At 41.2% G+C, this 18,094-nt stretch overlaps 1 protein-coding gene across 2 annotated transcripts in view; it reads right to left on the bottom strand.

Moving 5' to 3' along the window:
- WWOX (WW domain containing oxidoreductase) overlaps positions 1–18,094 on the bottom strand; it is a 485,118-nt gene that overhangs the window by 64,397 nt on the left and 402,627 nt on the right. The window contains exon 9 of one of the 2 annotated variants that reach the window (XM_068203074.1): positions 14,033–14,146. The exons of the other annotated variant lie outside the window; for it this stretch is intronic. Within the exon in view, the coding sequence (XP_068059175.1) occupies positions 14,048–14,146 (99 nt within the window). The 3' untranslated portion in view covers positions 14,033–14,047. Of the gene's footprint in view, positions 1–14,032; positions 14,147–18,094 lie in introns of those variants that run through there. 2 annotated transcript variants of the gene reach the window in all.

Below are 18,094 nucleotides of genomic sequence, written 5' to 3'. Positions count from 1 at the left end.
CCGTGCACAAATCCTCTGTGCCCATCACCCACAGCAAAGGGTGGCAGATCATGTTATTGCTTCACTTCTGCTCCAGACTTTCCTAAGGCTTTATCTTGTCAATAGCCTATACTTATATATCACAACATTCATTTTATGTTTTATTGCCCTACCTAACTAGCACTATGCTGCAGGATCAGAAAACCTTTACAACTGCCATTAAGTTTGTCTAGACAGAGGTTTTTTCCCTTAATTATTTTCATTACAGAATATCCTTTATTTTCCTGTAATGACATCAGTTCACTTTAGAAGGACACTCATGCACACTGGGGTTGACACATATCACACAGGAACTATTGGAGAAATTCTTGGTGACTGAGGCATGTTTGGATACAGTTGTAAGACATGAAAACACAATTCTTAAAACATTTTTACCCCTTTCTTTCTAGGATTCAGTGATACTCTCTGGAGTAGTGCAGCTAGCTAAGCCAGAGTCTGCTCTGTGTCCTAAATCCAAGCTCAGAACTTGCCATGCACCAAGCAGGACACCAGAAGTGAGACAGACAGGGCTGCTGTCCTTTGAGCTATAAGTCCTTTCCAAACCTGCAGTGTGGGAGAACTGTGTGACAATATCCATCAGACTCATGCCAGCAGGATTTCCCAAGATGGGCTCTGTACAATTGTTTAAGCTGTTACTAGTATTTTGCACCCAAGTATGAAAAATATTAAACATTTTCAGGATACTTTTGGTTCACATGCCCAACTGGTCTTTTTTTATGAGGCTCTAATAAGGGGAAAGGCAGCAGAAATTCAAACTATTTAACCATATATTTTAGCTTCAGAGTATTTTGCACTTTTAGCAATTTTTAAAACACGCTGTGTTTAGAGCTATTTTTCACATACACCAGCAAATCTGTTTTTGAAGACAACACAAGAAACAGGGGCGGGGGAGAAGGCTGGTTAGATTTTACCCCAATATTAAATATTAGTATTATTTAATGAATTACTGAAAATCAATAGTAAATAAAAATAGTACTTGTTTTATAGCTTCAAGTGGCATCTTTTATCTTAATACCACAGCTTTATGTGTCATTTAGAAGCTTTATTGTTCCAATAGCAAAGCTAAAGAGGTCAATTCCTCTTTAACAAGGGGCTCTCCCCCTTTTTCCCTTTCCTCCTCCCTCTCCTTTTTGGCTCGGCCTAAATTTCTAACACTACCTTATGAAATGTAGTATACAGCTTTTAATTGTGCCCAGAGGCAGTACAACTTCAGAGAGGGTTTGGAGCAACTGGCAGAGGATTTGCAGAACAGCTGTGTTCCGGGAACATGTGCAGGAGCCCCGTCAGCACCTGCGCCCGCCGCGCTCCCGCCCCTGCTCCCCGCACGCTCCACATCTGGGATTAATCACCCCTTTTAAAGGAATTAATACTCTTAACGTTTTTATTTTATTATACCTGTAGGAACATGATGCTATATTAAAATCTGCAGCTTATAAGTAGTATTTTGTTCGAGCCAGAGTTACTGGGGGGAATAAAACCTCCCTGCGCTTTGCCAAGAATGAATTGTTTTAATATCCCAACATTCAATATTATTTATTATTAAAGTCGAGCACTGCTTTGGTGAGTAACTGGCTTTCTCAAGCTTTAACCTACTTTTGCCTATTGACCTCTACCTTACAGTTCCAACACTTGCTGGAAATAAGCCCCCATAGTTCCTCCCCCATCACCATTTTCTCAGTGTACACTATTCATGCTGGAAGATTTTTTTTTTTTTAATCCTTTAAAAATGCGATATTATTTAAATGTCATTCAATTCCAAGAGCAGTATTTGCTTACAGAGTTCAGACAGCACAGAACTCTATTCATGCATGAGTTATGCCACATTAACCATTTACGATAGATTTTCATGTTAATTCTACAGGGGAGGAATCATATTAGATTTGCCCATTTTGTGTAACTTATGATGGAATTCAGCAACATGAGTCCTGCTCATTAGAATGGTGGGGACTAGAGAGGAAAGCTGAAAAGGAGGGAAATCAGCTCTGGTATTAATGCATTAAAATGCAGCCATTTCCCAAAAGTTCACTCAGGTACCTGAGTGAACATTTCTGAAAGCCACAAAGACCTGATACTATTGCTGATATTTTGGAGTGCACTAGAATTCATTTTTAAGAGTGTCTCTGAATCAACAATCTATCCCAAAATCTGACGGACCAACCCATAAGCAATAGAAAAATACACTGCTAATACTTTCTGCATTATTCTATGTAACCAAAAAGACATAATATTAATCTTGGTTGGAGACACGGTGAGTATGACAGGTTTTTGTCTTGTAAATCACCATTTATCCAAGAACTGGAACAGAAATATTTATCCCTCCAAACCCTTGGGTAAATGCCATCCCAGATTTCTCAATGCATGTTTATTTACTTTGAAAACTTACTCTGAAAATTAAGCAAATAAGTACAGCATCCAAAACTGGCACGTTTTGCTGTAGGAATAATTTTCCCAGTGATATCTACAACATGGTCCTTTTTGTATCTCATAATTCAGTTGCTTAACCTTGTTCTACTGAGCTGGAATTCTCAGCAGCAGAATGGCTCTGAAGCCAAAGCCATATTGGTCACAGCCACTCTTGGACTAATTTTTCTTGTAATTGTGAACCTCAGCAGCCTCCTGGTCCCATTTATCTGTGTTGGGTACCTTCCTCCTGATGCAGACAGACTGCAGCACAAGACTAATGGCAGTTTTGGCTTTCTATGCTCAATATCTTTACCACCTTTGCTCAGTTGTTCTTCCAAGCAGATTTTTCTATTTCTGTCATAGTGCACAATATATTTGTAGTGACTGCAGCCTAAAAAACCTAAGTACTTAATGAAATGCATTAAATTAAATATCTATTTTGAGAATTACCATGCTCTGGCTGAATATTATGCACATTACATATTTTAACAGGGAAGAGGGGGGAAAGGCAAATCTTGTTGCTCCAGCCCAAGCTGGCAGAGAAGCCTTCCTGACTCACTGAATTTCTCACTCCCCCTCACCTTGGGAACAGCCCCCAGGAAAAATCCACTCACCTGCTCAGGATCCCACAGCACCTTTTGTTGGGACTTATTCCTTCTTACAGAGGTGCTGAATATATGTTTTTAAATTTAATTGTTATTTTTTACTATCCTAAGATGGTTTTGTTGAGAGGGCATGACAGATGTGTGTTAATTTGTGCCTTAGTTAGCTCCTGTCACCCTGATTTTAATGGAGCTGAACAAGTTCATATGCCACCATCTAACTCACTGAGAAATCATAATCAGGCTGATTTATGCAATGGGCAAATCCACACCTCACACTGAACCTGCAGCACAGGCTTAGCAAAAATGGAAACATGCAGGTATTGCTGCCCACACAAGCCAAGCCAGCGGAGAAAAAAAAGATTAAATTACATCAGTAAAGCAAATGCACAGTTGCACAGTTTTGGTTTTGGAGCCGAAGGAAAGCTTGTCCTAAGAGGTAATTCCCTCTCTGTTAGCAGGAAAGAAAAACTGATGGGCAGAGGTTGGGACTGGCTGGGTATAATTTTAAGCACTGATGACTGGGGATGGGATCAAGGGGTGAACAGAAGCACAAACAAAGCATTCCTCTTTTCCCCAGATTCTGAGGTATAATGGGTAGGTGTGGCTGTTTGTTTTGTTTTCTTTGAGTGCTTTCCTCTCTGCTGTTGGGATGCACAGGGAGGGAGCTGACTCTGCTCTGAGCAGGAGGGGGGACAAGGTGACCTCCAGAGGTCCCCTCCAGCCTAAATTTTTCTATGACTCTAATCAAAACCCTCAAGAGATGCTGAATCTGGCAATGCCAAACATACCCAGGAAATGTAAAATTAGAACTGATTACCAAGACATTTGTAAACCAGAAGCCTCTGATGCCATTATATGGTCATCTAATACTTGGACAGAAGCCTTTGCTGCCTGAAAAATGTTGGATGAAGCAGACTAATTGCAAAATACTATTTGCTGCACTGCCAGCTTTTCCCTATGGAAAATAAAATTGCAGAGATCTTGGGAACTGGTAAATTTGCCAAGCTGGAGGTCAGGCTATGAATTTAGAATTTTTTTTTATTATTTTTTTTTAAGATATCAGTAATTAGATGGAAAATTGATAAGCAGTTAAATGTTAAGTTGAGAAGTAAAACTATATCTCAGAACTCTAGGAATAGACTACATGAGAAGCAATGTTTTCAAAAGTACCAAAGTGATGTAGGAGCCTATCTTGCTACTAAAAATAAGGACTCTGGTCCTCAAGGCATTAAAATAGCCCAGCACTAGGAATTTATGTCAGTGTAACATAACAACATTGTCTTTGGACAACATTCTTTTGACATATCTCTACAATCAAAAACTCCAATATGTACAAACATCCTGGGGAAAAATGCTTGTAGAGTTAAGGAACTCCTTAAAGTTGTTATTTCTATCATTAGACACTGTATCTAAAGCAAAAGTGCCAGACCTGTAAATTATTGCAGCAGAACAGCCTAATATTTAGTCTAAGTCACACCTGAAAATAAGTTATTTTTGTGCTTTAAGATATTTTACCAAAGAGCAAGATGAATGCAAATTGCTTAATAAAATGCTTTTAAAAACCCAAGGAGAACCAGAAATACACACATTATTTGTTTCCATCCAGGGAGGATCAAACAGAACCAAGTGAGCTCCACAACACCTAAGAGAAGTCAAAGATTTTAAAAGCCAAACCACAATTTCTCCACAGTTTCCAGTCTAATCTCCAAGGCGTTTATTACACTTTTTTACTACTTAAAAGTAATAACAATTTTAGTAATAGTCCAGCAGCCTCTATTTTCTATTTGACAGAAGATAGGGTCACTCTTGATGGGAAAACACATTTATTCTGGGACTAGTCATGGTCAGATTTACTCAGTGTTAATGAAGATACTACTTCAAACCAGAGGTTTATGGAAAAAAATAGAAGTAAAAAAAGGCTGGAAAAGACTGACAGTGTGAAGATTTAACTTCTGGTTTAAAATCAGTGGCAGAGCCCTGTGCCCTGGGTGTTACTCATTTGTCAACAGCTTTCCAGCAAGTCCTCGACCTCCCAAAAGCTCTGTAGCTGCACTGGATGGGGCAGGCACAGCAGCACGGAGAGCAGCGAGCTGTGAGGAGCCTGTGTTCAGTCCTGACTCAGGTGTTTGTCTCTGTATCCTAAGGGGAAGCTGCTGATTCATCATCATTTTCCCCTTATACAATAAATGTTATTTATCCAATCTGATGTATTTGTCAGTGGTTTAGATTCTACTTTGTAATTACAGAAAGTACAGGTGCCGTCTATCCGTGCAATGCTCGTGTCCCTGGATGTCTGGTGATGTGTGCTCCAGAACCATCTCACAACTCCATGATTTTCTCACTCCACAGAAATAATTTTACAAGCACTCACCCTCTTCATGATTGTCACAATTTCTGCCAGAGAGAGCCCAGGGCTGGTAAAGTGCCAAGCAGGGCTTAAACATACTCAAGAGCTTCAAAGAGAAATGCACACAATGCTATTGATGTCAGCCTTTCAGTTTAATACATGCTTAAATTCACAGCATTAAAAATAACCAATCAAGGGGTTTTCTTTGCCATCCCCACTCTAGGAGTGAGCCTGAAATCTGTGCTAAAAAAGAACACTACAACTATTGCTTCTGCAGGGTGCTCACTAACCTCAAACTCTCAACATGATTTTCATTAGAGGGCAAAATGTTTGGAAAATTGTTATATGAAGTCCATAAATCTGAAGATGAATAATGAAAATGAAACTTCCTATGAAATGCCCCAGTGTTCATTTTATTTAACGTTCTCCATTGGCAAAAATAAATTAAGAATGAACAAGACTTGTTTATGCCTGCCTTACACCATTCCCTGTGTTTTAATAGCAACTGCATATTAATTTATCAGGATCCTATAAATTATAATTAGCCAGGAGGATTAACAACATAAATCCTTGAGTTTAAAACCAACCTGGCCTGCTCTCTCTTCCCTTAGCCCTAAAGTGAAAAAGAGCCATAAAAGCCATCAGCGCTGTTTGATCCATTAAACTCGTGAGACACTCTTATTTCAGCTGAGCTACTGGAGGTAGAGGCTTTGCAAAATCTGTTTTAAAGTCACAGCAGCCTTCCTGGAAGTGAGAGAGAGCGTGCACAGGAAAGGCCCAGCCTGAACATGGGAGATGACTCTTGTTATTTCCACTGCATCACCAGCTGACATCAGGGAGGCTTCTCAGTATGCAGGAAATGGGCAAAAGATTTTACTAGTAAAATAGGTGAGGCATAGAGGTGTCACTTCCTAAGCACACCTTTGCCAAGGTAAAAGAAAAATCTAACTGAAGTGGCCAGATGGTTCACTGGACTGGGTAGCAGGAAGGATGGCTGGGGGTGGAGCAGATGCTCTGGGATCAGGAAGTCCCCCTTTCACTACAGTTTAATATCCTTAAGCATCAGCTGAAGGCAGAACAAGTACCATCCCCACAGAGCAGTAAATCAGCAAGGGCGTCGTACTCCTTATCCCAAACAATTTAAGGTGCTCTGGCAGCAAGCACAGCCCATTTGTACATGTAATCAGGAACTTCCTCACAAATACCAATTGCAAACCCACTTCCTTCCCCCTCACTCCTGAAAGATTTGCATGACAGATGTGAAATACTGAAAGTTGAAACCCATCAGTCCCACCTGAGTGCTCAGGTAGTGCCGAGAGAGGATGGTGCTCAGCTGCAGCTGGGAGAACCCACACCAATGCACAACGAGGTGTATTTCTTTTCCAAGGGGACATTTTAAATTGAAATATCTGCTAGTTCAATATATTAGGTAAACAACAAAAAGAGAAGTTTCTGCCAGGGTTTATTTTTAGTACCAGACTGCGCTGCAAGGGTCAGATTGCCATGTGAGCCACCCAAAGAAAAAGAAAATCTTTAACAGGCGTAAAAATTTATATTAAGTGCTCTTTTTTTTTTTTTTTTTTTTTTTTTTACTTATTGCTTGAAGGAGTTTAGGAGCTTTTGAAGACACCAATCCTTTTTTGTCATCATAGCAGTGCTGCACACAGGGAGCAGGGATTATGGAGCAGAGCCAAAGCCACTGGCTGCACCTACATCACACAGAGGAGCTGCACTCCTGCCCAGAGAGCCTGCAGCCATCAGGTCACCCCTGCGCTGTGAATAAGCACATTTCAAAACAAGAAAAGCAGTGTTGTCAAAGGCAGAAAAATACTAAATACAAGCCTACACCTGTGGGTGATGAGGCCCTGGCACAGGTTGCCCAGAGAAGCTGGGATGCCCAAATGCTGGGAGTGTTCAGAGCCAGACTGGATGGGGCTCTGAGAAACCTGGTCCACTGGAAGGTGTCCCTGCCCTGCAGAGGGATGGCACAAGGTAATCTTTAAGGTTCCTTCTGGCCCAAACCATTCTATGAGCTGAAACAGAAAAGCCCCACAGCAGGCACTATCATTTTGCTCCCCTCTACTTGAGCAAGAGCATTACAAAAAGACTTTTTTGGTCACAAGACAAGAGGGCATCCACATGCATCCACAATCTGCTACCCTTCCTAAGGGACATTTATGTGGTATCTAGGCTTTGGCTGGCCAAATTCCCAGATAGTCAGTGGAAATGGCCCTTCTCCCTCCCTGAGGGAACTGATGTCCACCACACTTTTCTTCCTGGCCTCAGAAACCAAGAGAAAAAAAAGAATAACTGAGTGAGCAGAGAGGAATAGCAATGGACATCTATGACTGCCCATGTCTCTGAGGGGTGGGTGTAGGGACAGCGAAGGGTGGTAAGCCTCAAAGGCAGAGCCTGGCTCTGCTCAGCAGCCCTGATGTGAACCCTGCAGGTTTTACTCTGTTCACACCACACAGATCTCCCAAGCTGCGGAAAACCCGCGACCTGAACCCGCAGAACAAATCTCTCGCAAAACTGTTGACTATTTTTTCCGCATGATTAATGTCTCAGGGTCTGACAAAATACAGGGGCAGCATTTTTTGAGCTTGATATCAGTTATCCAGGGAAAGGCTGCAGCAGGCACACACGCAGTAGGAGCAGATAAGGGGGCTCAGATCAGTGTGTGATATACCTGCGTGCACCAGATGAGCTGAACATGACTTGGAGTACTTCTGCTCACTTCACACAGCTGATATTTATCACAGCTCCTTTCAAAAGCTTATCTCCACCCTTTGGAGTTCACTTATGGCATGAACAAGGTGAAGTCCCAGGTGGAACGAGGGCCCAGATGTGTCAGGGGAGGTTTCCATTCAGTAAAACCAGGATATCACCTGGTTTAGAGAGATAGGGGATACACAGCTCAGCAAAACGTGTTTCTGCAGGACTCTTAAATGTGTAAGTAGTATAAATGCACTTAGTATGAGATACATAAACAAAGGGAAACAACAAACCTTTGTCTTTATGCATACACACATTATATATATAGGCACATATATCTCTTTTATATATATATATATATACATATATATGCACACATGCACAAAACCCTGCCTGACTCCTCTATTTGCCTTTAACACTAAAGGTAGAGCAAAATAGCTTTCATTTTTCCTATTCCTCCTTCCTTCTCAGTAAGAGAAATGAGACCTACCAATTTAGACAGCTATGCTTAGTTGTCCTTACTAAGCACCAAAGTGAATGATTTGACTAAGATTATGCAGCCAAGGGGTTATACACCTCTCTTAATCAAAAGAATACACAGCTGGAATATAAAGTATTTGTCCCCTTGTATTTAAGACAAGGGGGAGGAAATTGGGTTGTGTAAAAGAAGAGAAAGAAAAGTTGTTAGGCATAAATGCAAACAGCTTTGCAAATAGAGGCTGGAAATAAGCATCTTCTTTAAAAAAAAAAAAATCACTGCAGCATATTGTAAAGGAAGCTCCTGCATTCATTCCATGAGGGAATAGAAAAGTGCACTCTCTGTACAAGGCTGCAGAAGACGGAAAGCTCTGTAAGCCCATCCCAACTCCCTTAATTATTTTAATTGCAGCAGTGTGATGCCAAGGTGCTGAATTACCCCCTCAGGCTCTGGCTGCTTAGCCAGGAGGTACTGAATTAAACTGTCAGAACATGCAGAAAAATTGCAATGGTGCCTGTCAATGGTATTTGTTAAGAGACACGGGTGAGGCCAGTGACTTGTATAGAAAAAGAGCTGCCAATGCAAAGTCGTCAAAGCACAGCACTGGAACTAATGGGGTATTCAGAGGTCTTGTTCTACTTCATTGGTTAAAGCCAACAAAACTCCTGTAATATTTGGGGCGGTTTGCTATTTATGGCTATGGTAATAAAGGCCAGTTAAAGCTGCAAAGCCAGCCACAGTTAGTGGTCCCCACTGCTTCAGTTCTAAATGGCTGAGGGGGCATGATTCCATCTCAAGCTCTGCTTCTAAAAGAGAGGAAAAAATTATAAAAAGAATTGGGTATTTAAAAATATGAAAAATTAAATGCAGAGTGGGCCACAGTTTTACAATACACTGTTCTAGTTAAAAATAACTACATTCTGGATGCCTTACCCAGATGATTTTGTATTCAGTTATGTCTTAGCTGCAAAAGACTGGCATACAGCTAGCAATGTGACCCAGGTTTAGCATCCTCTCCTCTTGACACATGGCAGTTTCCTTCCAGAGACACTTACCAAAGACGAAGGTGTGTTTGATACCAAAATCTACTTTGTAACTTCTAAACCCACGCAAGTGCAGATAGTGATCAAAGCCACCTGAAGAAGTCCTATTTGCTGTGGCTCTGCATGGCTCCCTTGCAGCTATTTTTAGGAGTAAAATCCTGTGCCTGTGAAATTGAAAGGCAGATAACAATGGTTGGAGCCAGAGCGTGGGCAGGTGCCATGCAAACACCTCGCAGCTCAACACTCACGCGCTGGCTCCGGCTGCTCTGTCCCCCACAACGCTTTGGTCTTCTCTGGGGAGGATAAAGCCAGCTGGATTTTGGGATTGGAGTTGGCTCCTGCAGAGGGACACACAGAGCTGTAAGTCAAGTGAAAGCAATAAATGGTTTATGCTTGGTAGGCTGGCTATAGGCTGAATACACTGGTCTGTGGGATTTTTAGAAACAAAACTTCTCAGCCCTTGCATCCTTGAGGAGCTGAGCACAGCCCTTCTAGAGGCTGCAGAGCAGCAATGGTACACAGAAAAGGAGAATCTTTTTGTGTCTCCCAAAGCCACCTTTTCAGCATAGCAGGGAAGTGGAGATAGAGAAAATGAGCATTTTTTCACTGTAGGTGCTTGTCCCTGGCCATTCCAACAGCTCTCTGCCCAGATGGAACTGCATCCCAGTTTTCCACAGTCTAAAGAGCTTTGAGAAATGCTACGTGTCCCACCTGGCTTCTCTGCTGGGGTATCTCCCAGCTCAGTGTGCTTACTGGGATTCTTCCTTAACAGGTCTCCATTGCCATAATCCTATATTCAATGTGGTTTTCACTAAGAACACAAGTTCAAGAGAGGTTAATGATCCATTAGTGTACATTTTTAACTAGCTAATTTACATATTGAATAGCCTGTATTTATTTTATTAAAACCAGGTCACTATATTCAGCTGACTGAATTATGTGAGATATTACATGGATATCACTAGAATTGTTCCGTTATTAATTTTTCCCATACATGATATGTAGTTATTACCTATATTTCTAGAACAATTAAAACTGTGAATGCTCTCTTGAAGAAACTGAAACCTTTGCTGCTATAAGGGCTTTACAACTGCAATGCTCTCTGAGCTGAAGGGTTCATTTCTGTAGTTCCTTTGGGATAAAATCCATCCTACTCCTGGTACAAAACACAGCACACAGCCTGCAGGAGTTCTGGTTCAGGCCAGGTCACAAATGCTGTTTCTAAGCTGTGTTTGTAACTCAGTAGTGTTGGCCATGCAAAGATGCACCATCATGAGCTCCTATTCCCTTCTTGCCATCTGGGAATTAAAGGACAATCTTCATAAGCTTTAATTAAAGAAGTTGGTTCCTTTCAGATGAGGGTGACAATCCAAGCGTACATTAAGCAGCTCAACCCACGTATTCCCCCCAGCATTACCCATGGCTCTGTTCCTTTGGCCCACAAATCTAACATCTTCTGTCACACACACTGAGGAGAAGGCGGGGTGATGACTCCATGGGTCTGAAAACCACATTCCACCTCCATCTCTCCATTCAGAGTCAATCATTAAGCCACTTTGATATTCCCTTGGCATGCAGTTTACCACAATTCCATAGCCTGTCACTAACTTGGAGATCTGAAGAATATGACATACATGAGATATGGGAACTGCACCCTCAGTTGTCAAGATCTCAATCACACAACCAGGTCTGGGAGAGCCCGATCGCTCTCCATTTATCAGAGCACAAGTCTGAAAGGATTTTATTCTCCTGCACTGAGGACAAGTGACACAATGGGCAGTTACAAATGGCTAAATTACCCAAAGTTTCTAAAAGGCAAACTATACCTTGATTACCTCGTACTCAGAAAATGTCTTTGAATAGATTTAAACACTTCTGAGCAAGTTTTCAGCATTAGCACTGCTTCTTTCTTCTTGGGATAGTGGTGGCACATTGTGAAATGCCTCTTCCATGTTCCTTGCCAACATCAAAACCTCTTCACGCTGCATTTTTGAATGTCATATTCACAAGAACACGAGAGGATTTCTGGTTCTCAGTGGGAGAGTGTTATGTTTTTCCAAGTGCAAACAAAGGGTATTAAAACACCCATAGTGCTCATTATACCACTGCAGCCCACCAGAAACAAAAGTATGGATTCAATTTTCCACCACATAATGACTATATCGTGCACAGAACTGGATGAACTAATTTATTACTTAGGAAAAGTACTAATTGCTGGGCCCTTCTGCCTTTGGGTGCAGTGGCACATGCAGAGAAAGACCAGCTTCAGGGCCAGATACAAAACAGATCTGTCATAAAGAATCACTGCTGTTATTCCATCAAATCTGCCATTAGCTCAGCATTAGCCGCAAAGAGCAAACCAACAACAAGCATCAAGAATTCAGATATTGTTCTGCAAGTATAGGAGAAAAATAGTATTAACATTTCTTGGAATTCAATTAGTCTGAAGCTTTGTTTTCAGTGCCAAATGAGGTGCATTTTCTATCGAGTGAGATTTGGTTTCCAGAGTAAAGAGGGCATTGTCTCTGATAGGATTAGAAATCAAAATAGCTGAGTTGGATTAGCTACCTAACAATTAACAAAACACCTTATTTTCTTTATTTTTTGTGCTGAGGACATGGAAATGTGGAGTGAAGGAGACTTCCTGGACCATCAGGTCTCATATCCGTGTTATTGAAGACACCACATCATATAACTCTTTTCACAAACATATCAAGCTTATCATAATCTGGAGTAATTTCTACAATGATATTTTCAGCATGATAGCATCAGCCATGTGGACAGAAAAAACAGCAAAATTTCCTTGATGCAAATTCTGTTTCATACGAAATTTGCAGTCATCGTACCACAGGATTTCTGGGAAGAAATGTCTTTGTTTCTTTCTGAAGATTTACAAAACCTTATTTTTGTCAATGACATACTAAAATGTGCAAAATGTTGCAGAGAACTGAACAACGACATAAAACCCCCCTCTCGACTGCTAATTTAGCTTCATTTTATCAATTTTAAAAAGTAATATTGCGTTTAATGTGAACTTTATTGTTCTGGATGGCCTTACTGGGGGCTGATGTGGCACCGAAGCCCTCTTCCTCTTTAACACTTCTGCTTCTCAAACCAATACTGAAGCTGAACAATCTTTTGTCTGAAAATCAAATTAGCACTTTCCTAAGGGTAGTGTAAGGCATTTGCATGAGTGTGAAAACTCAATCAAAAGTAAAGTTTGAGTGCTGGGCATTTATATCCTGGGCTTGCCAGAATAAAGCAGCATTAAGTTTCTCACTAAGACTCAGATTTGTAAAGATATTTAGATGCAGATAAGGTGCTTAGTGGTGCATTCAAAAAAGCCTAGGACTTTTCTGTGCTGATGATTCATTCTAATATACATTTCATTTACAAGTCAGCAGTACAGTGTTGTGGTAGAAGTGATGTGGTAAAAAAATAAAACACAAGAAAAAACAATAACTGAGGGTAGAAATCTGGGCATAACAAAGCCAACTGTGATGGTCCCAGTGGCTTTAATCCATACAAATCCATACAAATTCCTCTCTCTCAGACTTCTGAAGATTTATTTTGCTAAAAAGCAGAAAGCAATAGAAGAATTATTGTATTTAATGACGTGCCACAGGACAGCAGTGTTTATAAGAAAGTCCCCGGCTGATTTTCCTTCCCTCAGTTCTGTCTTCCAGCACTGAAGCTATTGAAAAATGAACCTAAAAATTGATTCGAGGAGTTCTCTTTCTCTCCTGAAGTTTGATTCAAATTTACAGTCTTCATGTATTTCAGGCTGATTCGGTGAGACCATGGCATGTCTCAGCTCTGAAGCTGCTTCTTGCAGATTGCAGCTGTAGGGAGAAATACGTCTACACATGAAGCAAAGTGATGGAGTGAATTAAACTCCAAACACAGCCTCCAGCTAATTTTTTAATAATCTGAGTGCAAAACAGGGCCTTGAGGGTAGGCAGAGCTTTTCAGTAAACCAATCAGAACTGGATTTTATTTAAACAACAGTAAAGTCAGTCCCAGAGAGCTCAGAAACTTGTACACAAAGCAGCCGTGTCTCACTGAGAGCCTGTACAGTAGCTCAGCATCTCAATTTCAATCACAGCTCATTCCCTGCTGGTAGTTTTTGTCTGCAAACAAGCTGAATGTGAGCTGACAAGGGCCCCCAGAGCAAATAATACGAGCACTGGAGGAAGAAACTCACACGGACACGATGCTGACAGTTGTGCAGCCAATTCAAAAAGATTGCACAACAAGAACCCCAGAGCTCGGCTGGAGCTGCCCACCAGAGCTCCAACAAACCGAGAGAACCTGACCCGAGGGGTTTCACCTCCTGAACCACAGCTCACCTTGGCAGAACAGGTGTGTTGGCACAGGGCAAGGCCAGGAGAGGAGCAGGGCAGTTCTGCCAGCTTTTCTAAGCAAAGCTCTGCATCGCTCTGTCAAGGGACTGGGTTGATGGGAGCACGTCCAGCCTGCACATCCTGCCTGCTCTGTGGATCTGTAGAGGGTGTGCCTACAAACACTTTGTAAATCTGGGTTATTCCCAGCCTTTTACAGCACAGGAGCTGTGCAAGTGGCCACAGTTTCTTCCAGGGATGCTGGTTTCCCCTCAGGGATACCAGGATATTTTTATTCTCCACACCTCTTACCCACATTTCCTTACACAGGAGCGTCCACAGGCGGGAAAAAACTTCCAGAAGGGACCTAGATCATGATGCTACATTACACCAAGCAATACAATCTGTCCTCCCTTTCCAGGAAACCTAGGGTGGACACGGGTCAAGCTAAAAGAGGTGCTGGAAACACACTACTGCTCATGGTAGTATCTGAGATGGCAGCCCTGAGAGCTGCACTGTGCTAATTGCACTCATGAGCTGAACACACACATCTCAGCACAGCTTTAGAATGAGCCTTAAGTTTGTAACACTTATCCTTAAGTCTGCAAAACACTTTGAGGCAAAATCTGCTCAATGAATGGAAGCCACCAAAATGAGCAACTAGAGCTGTTAAAACAGACCCACCTAGATTGCTTGATGTGGACAGGATAGATATTATTTCTTTGGAATCTCCAGTTTTCAGTATCATCACCAGTTTTAAATAGGCTTTAAATATGATCATATTCACTGGTAATGGCAGCTTTCCCTTACAGAGGGAATGTGGCAGCTAACTGGAATATAACAGCTAGGGATTTACTGGAGGGGAAAATAAACTCTATAGTGGGCTTTTTTTACAGAAAATAATAATCACTTGATTTACAGATAAATCCCAAAAAATAATTTGTGACCTTCAGATCTATTTATTGGACTACTGCTCATTATTGGATTTTTAATCTGAGTAAAAGAAAACTAGGTTAGACAGCAGCCTGTTGTTTTAGAGTTAATTTCTTGTAAGAGGTCTGATTTTAAAGAGTGTAGAAAAACCAGAATATAGATGTTCCTCTCATTTTCACTAAAGGACATGTGACATATAGACACTGTCCTTACAGATAAACCTTTCTTTACTTTATGTCATTTTAAATACACTTCTGCAGCCAGCAACCCTAGCAGAGGAAAGGAACACAAGGCTTCATTCTGTACTTACTCTGTACCTGCCACCGGAGCTCAAAAATCAGTGTACAGATGCTGCCTTTGGACATGAGCTAATATCCTCTATACTTTGCCTCATTCAGCCAAACCAGAGTTTGTAAAACAACAACTTTTTATGAGATTTCCAGTAACATTAATTGTTGGTCACAAAACTTCAAAGAAAACCAGATATTTATAACTCAATTCATGTTTCTCTTTTTTTTTTTCCACACACTTTTACCACAACACTTTCCAACCCGGTTCCCATGAGCACGCTGCAAACAGAGCTATACCCGCTTCCTGCTGCGGCAGCCTCCTTAACCACTTCACTCCTGGTGCTTCTGCTGCTTTTCTTATTTATTTTTTTTCTTCTTTTTTTTTTCCAGTGTTCATGTCCTTTCATTGTTTTCCCCAGTGTGTCACACTTGCATTTTCCCACATTGCTTTATCATTCATCTCTGCTCTCTTCAGCCACCCGCACAATCATTAAAATGGTATGGGAAATGAACTGTATATACAAAAATATATAGACATATACAAACACACATCCTTGTGTGTATATATAGATCTATACACACAAGCTACACTGGGAAAACTTTTATTCAAAGGAAAATAAATCTCCTTTTTAATAGAAAAATTACTTGGTAAATGAACTCATTTTTATAAACACAGAAGAGGGAGGTGGAACGTTTTCAGATACATATATTAAATATTTCCCTATTCCTCTGAAGAACTGATATTCATAACCACTTATTTATTACAATGTAATCAGCATATTGATTATATTAAGCAATCCCTGTAAATCTCTATAAGCTGAGGTTAACAATGGCTTTTCAAATGCCATTAACCATCACCTTGCAGCTTTCTCTCTATTATGTACCATAAAGTTAATCATGTGCAAGACAGTTTTTCCAAGAGAAAAATCTGCTATACAGTGCAATGATCACCTTGGTATTTTCCTAGAACAAAGAAAAGGTCTTTCTTAAATAGGAAAAAGTCTATGCCATCAAAAAATGAGTGCTGGGCAAGATAATCATGGGTTTCCTGCAAAATTTCTCAGGTTATTTCATTAGAGCCCAAATTCTTCAGACTTTTCTTTCAGCATTAAAATCCCCGTGCCTGTTATCAGACTTGTGATTCTGTAGCATGTAAGAGGCACTGGTGTGAGTCAGGTGCTGAATGAATGACTCTCACAGAGGGAGGGCAGAGCCCTTCCACCCTTCTCCAGAGCAGCTGCCTCAAAACAAGGTGGCCTTGGACAGGAGCAGAAGGTTTCAACATTTGGGAACCAGAGCCACAGGACTTTCTCTCTTGGTTCCACCAAGGTGTGTGTGTGCCATGACCAGGCAGCAGCCAAGCGTGGAGGTCTCAGCACTCACAGGGGTTAATTCCTCACCCAATAATTTCTCCCGCAAGAGGAAATGAGATACAGTGAGATATGCCACTGGCACGTGCAGGAGGAGGAGGCTGCTTATGTAAATGTAAAGATAGATCCATAAATCACACCATGTAAAGGCACTGGCCATACCTTACACAGCAATAACTGCTACAGGAGATCATTAACAGAGTCAACTATTGCATTACATACAGCATAACACTGGTGTCAGGCTGGAAGAAATTCAGCCTCCCCATAACATATTTTTTCATTTGCTTACCAAATCAATATTTATCTCCGTCTGTGGTAAATTAGACAAATTTATTTAACATGGAAAAGTAACCATGCAGCATGAAGCAGGAACCTAATATTAAGTCTGCATATGATATTCAGGAGTTCAAGCCCTGCCAAGCATTTCACAGGGAAAGCACTCGGAAAAACATTTCAATTGATCTTTCCTCCCCCCTCCAAGTTCCTTTGGCAAGTGATTTGAAACACAGGTGCCAAATTAGGGCAGCTCTAAGGCTCCTATTACTATTTGGCACACCGAGGAGCCAGTGATTTAAGACAATATGAGATGTCCATTAGCTGTAACAATGAATTCAAATGCTTAGAAGCCAGGCTATAAATCTACCCTTTTGGAAAGATTAACCACTGTTTGCCTAAAGTTAGAAACTCCACCTTTGGGGGGAAAATGCATCCTTCCTGCTAGTTCCTGCCCAGCCAAAAGCAGCCCAGGAGCTGCATCCCACAGGAGCAGCCAGCACAGGGAGCACAGACAAAAAAAAAAAAAAACAAAACCAGTTGGGAAATTCAGCCTTTGGACCCCGGCAGTCCCAGAGGATTAACTGAGTGCAGAGAAAGGTCGGGTGCCTCTCGGGTGCTCTAACTCCCTCCTGCACCTCTGGGGCCACCCTGTCAGGAGACCTACCCAAAAACTTCTGGAGTCCAACAGTCAGGGCAGTCTCTGAAGACAAATTATTACAGCAGAAAATCTCCAACAAATTCCCTTTCCCACCATCACAAAAAAAAAAAAAAAAAAAAAAAAAAAAAAAAGAATTTAAAAAAATCCCCCAGAGCTTGTCTCTCTAGTCTCATGCTAAATGAGGCTTGTAATTCTGATTTTTGCTGAACTTGTGCACAAATAAACTCTATGCAACAGGAAATGGCAAAATGAAGCTGCTCTGTACCTAAATTGTCCAGGATGCCTGAAGTTCAGCAGTCCAGGCAAATCCTATTGCTTAGAGCTGAGGAGTGGTGTGGTGTTGTGCCATATGCTGGAGATGGCAGGTAGGAAGTGAGAGGCAGGCATGGATAAACAGAACACTGGGTAAAAAAACCCAATATTTTGTCTTCCTGATACACCTAGATTAACAATATGTCATTCACTTATTCACTGGACAGCTACACCATAGACCACAGCAAAAACTAGCAAGGAGTATCAATTTATTGCCTCCATTCAAATTTTGTAGCAGGTTTTGGCAAGCAGCTAAAGCTGCTAATATAGCACTTACTGTGTTGA

The sequence above is a fragment of the Anomalospiza imberbis genome, chromosome 12, assembly GCF_031753505.1.
Source record: "Anomalospiza imberbis isolate Cuckoo-Finch-1a 21T00152 chromosome 12, ASM3175350v1, whole genome shotgun sequence".
Lineage (NCBI taxonomy): Eukaryota > Metazoa > Chordata > Aves > Passeriformes > Viduidae > Anomalospiza > Anomalospiza imberbis.
The sequence above is the reverse complement of the archived record's forward strand: the minus strand, read 5'-3'. Positions and strand labels throughout refer to the sequence as shown.